Raw genomic sequence first — 3,530 nt, forward strand, 5'->3', positions numbered from 1 at the left:
AGTGCTCTTAACTGCTGAGCCATCTCTCCAGCCCTTATTTATTTTTTTTTTCAGGCAGGGCCTCCCTGTAGCCCCAGCTGGCCTGGAACTAGCTATATGAGATCCACCTGTCTCTGCCTCCTGAGTGCTGGGATTATAGAAGCATGTGCCACCATGCCTGGCTTATTTTTATTTTTTATGTGTATGAGTGTATTGCCAGCATGTAGGTAGGTGTACCCGTGTTGTGCAATGCCCATAGGGGTCAGAAGTGAGCGTCTGATTCCCCTGGAACTGGAGTTAAGGATGGTTCATAGCCGCCATGTGGGTGCTGGGAATTGAACCCAGGTCCTCTGCAGGAGCAGTTAGTGCTCTTAACCGCTGAGCCATCTCTCCAGCCCCTCAATTATATTTTTAATTTGAGTCACTCCCAAACGGGCTGGAGAGATGGCTGGGTTCGATTCCCAGCACCCACATGGCAGCTACAAACCATCCTTAACTCCAGTTCCAGGGGAATCCAAAGCTCTCTTCTGACTTCCAAGGCGTTGCATGACACGGGTGCACTCACATACATGCAGATAATACACTCATACACATAAAATAAAAAGAAATAAAATATTTAAAAAAAAAATCTCAAACAAGCCGGGCGCGGTGGTAGTCCCAGCACTCAGGAGGCGGAGGCAGGCGGATCTCTGTGAGTTCAAGGTCAGCCTAGTCTACATAGTGAGTTCCAGGACAGCTGGGGCTACAGGGAGACCCTGTCTCAAAAAAGACCCCCCCCTAAAAAGGATCTCAAATAATAAATAAAGCTTATTTTCTAAACTAAGATGATCTGATTCTAAGATTAAATTTCTTCAGAAAATAGTGCTTTTTAATAACTGAAACTAGTTTTGTAGAGAGAAATTAAAAATAATACCCAACATGTCACTCGCACAGTTCTTAAGATACTCATTACTACAATAATAGTAAATGCATTTATTTTTTTTCTTCTAGACCCTCCCTGGAAAAAGAGACATGATTGTCTGCAATGATACTTCCTGACACGAAGTTGATTCCAGAGAAGGAAAGGAAATTAACAGCTAGTATAGGCAGAATTTCTGAACAACCAGAATTTTCTATTTATTGCTTTCAACTATAGACTTCTATTGCCTATTTTTAAATTAGCAGTATTCTCAGTAATCAGACAAAGATACTCTTCTGTATTTTTTGAAGATCAAGAAAACTGCAATGTCTAGGAAACAAAGCCAGAAAGGTAAGATCACATGCAGGGATAAATTGTTCTAAGAATAACTGTAGCAACCTGGGAGTGTATGCTGCACAGAGGCAGAGCACTTGTCTTACATGCACAGGACGCTGGGTTTGATTCCCTAGCCCTGTGAAGATAAAACTAAAGCATAGGGCTGGGGTTTATACCTCAGTTGGAAGAATGTTTGCCTTGCATGCATGAAGCCAGCCTGGGATTGATCCTCAGTCCCACAAAAAAAGTTACAACCAAATACAGTTACAGAGTGTGGTTCCTACTTGTATTGCGGGGGGGTGGGGTGGGGGTGTCTTTTTGAAACAGTGTCTTCCTGTAGCCCCAGCTGGCCTGGAACTTGCTATGTAGGCCAGATTGGCCTCCAACTCACAGAGATCAACCTGCCTCTGACTCCCCAGTGCTGGGATTAAAGGCATGTGCCAACACACCCAGCATGCATTTGTGTTTTAAAACTATTCTTTTAGTAATGTGTTCTGAATAGTTTTACAAGTTATTGGTAAATATTGGGTTTTAGTTTTGTATATTACTAAGTCTGGGAATTTTAGAAATTGCTTTTGTACTCAGATAAATTTATCAAATTCTAACAAATTCATAGGAAAACCAGATGCAACCTGACAGTGCATTTTTGGAGAGTAAGCATATGTGAGGGGTGGGCTAGGAGCCTGCTTCTTGCATGACGTTTTGTGTCCCTGGGGAAAGGAGACAGTAAGAGCACATGCTTCCAACTTTTGTTTTCTTCTTTAGCTTTCTTTCTGGGATTGCTACTCCGGCTTCTTATCTAAAGCAAAGTAGAAGGCATAGAGAGGAGTTATTAAGAGAGGTTATAATGGGGGGAAGGAAAACCTTTTTCAACTTTCCTAGAATAGCTACAGTTATTTAAAAGGACAAGTTTAACAACAGCGCTAGAACTAATACACATAACTACAATGTGTTCATTAAAAGAATGACCATAGGTGTCTTGACTTTTTTCTGTTATTTTCATTTTCAATATCATGTTTTTAAGTTTGAAACAAAATCCCATAGATTCAGGTCTTCACATGTTAAATTGAAGGAAATACTTTTAATTTTTACTTGGCAGTTTGAAAACTTCATTATTAGAATATAACATACCAGAGCTACTTGATGTGGGTGCTGGAATTATGGACAGTTGTCAGCTGCCATGTGGGTGCTGGAACCTGAACTCAGGTCCTCTGTAAGAGCAGCCTGTGCTCTTAACCACTGAGCTATCTCCAGTCTCAAGTTTAGATTTTAAATTTTCCTTAAAAAGTTAACTTCAAGTCGGGCGTGGTGGTGCACGCCTGTAGTCCCAGCACTTGGGAAGCAGAGGCAGGTGGATCTCTGTGAGTTCAAGGCCAGCCTGGTTTCCATAGTGAGTTCCAGGACAGCTGGTGCTACAGGGACACCCTGCTTCAAAAAGACCAAAAAAAAAAAAAAAAAGTTCATACTCTCCCTCACCCAGCAGCAATCAATCTCAAACAGTTCTCTAGTGCTGGCCCGACACCTCTATTTCTCACCTCCCTTTGGGCCCTTGTTTGATTGAGCTAACATGGGTCTCAAGTTTGAAGCCACTGCTGCCATAGGCTCACATGAGCAAGCCTCCAGTGGCCTGGAAGCCTCCATCTGAAATTCTGAAAGCTCAATAAAAATAAAAAATAAATAAAAATTAGAAAAAAGAAAGGACAGTAGAAAAAAAAAGTTAACTTCAGCAGATTGCTTTGACCTTTTTTAAAATTAGAAAGATAGGGGCTGGAGAAATGGCTCAGCAGTTAAGAACACTGTTCTTGCTGAAGACCCGAGTTCATATCCCAACACCCAGCTAACAACTGTCCATAACTCCAGTCCCAGGGGATCCAACAGCCTCTTCTGATCTCCTTGGGCATTGCAGGACACCGGTGCACTTACCTACATGCAGGCAATACACACATACACATAAAATAAAATTTAAAAACCTAGAAAGATGGGGTTAGGCTAGTGAGATGACTCAGTGGAACCTGATGACCTGGGTCATCATCGATTCCTGGGACCCATGTGGTAGAAGAAGAGAACCAACCCGTGCTAGTTGTCCTCTGACCTCCACATGCATGCTGTGGCACGTGTATCACACCCCCCCCAAATAAGTAAATGTAATTTTTAAAAGGTGGAACAGTTGGGCCGGATGTGGTGGTGCATGCCTTTAATCGTAGCACTTGGGAGGCAGAGGCAGGTGGATCTATGTGAGTTCAAGGCAGCCTGGTCTACATAGTGAGTTCAAGGACAGCTGGGGCTACAGAGAGACCCTGTCTCAAAAAGAGCAAAA

The 3,530-nt window shown here is 42.5% G+C and overlaps 1 protein-coding gene across 4 annotated transcripts in view; it reads left to right on the plus strand.

The window, feature by feature from the left end:
- The window catches only part of Spats2 (spermatogenesis associated serine rich 2), a 111,075-nt gene that overhangs the window by 36,941 nt on the left and 70,604 nt on the right, over positions 1–3,530 (plus strand). For all 4 annotated transcript variants that reach the window (XM_029570628.1, XM_029570629.1, XM_029570630.1 and 1 more), the window contains exon 2: positions 970–1,228. In XM_029570628.1, coding sequence (XP_029426488.1) covers positions 1,204–1,228 — 25 coding nt within the window. In that variant the 5' untranslated portion in view covers positions 970–1,203. The remainder of the gene's footprint in view (positions 1–969; positions 1,229–3,530) is intronic.

This window comes from Nannospalax galili, unplaced genomic scaffold, assembly GCF_000622305.1.
Source record: "Nannospalax galili isolate Female #2095 unplaced genomic scaffold, S.galili_v1.0 scaffold1143, whole genome shotgun sequence".
In the NCBI taxonomy this organism is placed as follows: Eukaryota; Metazoa; Chordata; class Mammalia; order Rodentia; family Spalacidae; genus Nannospalax; species Nannospalax galili.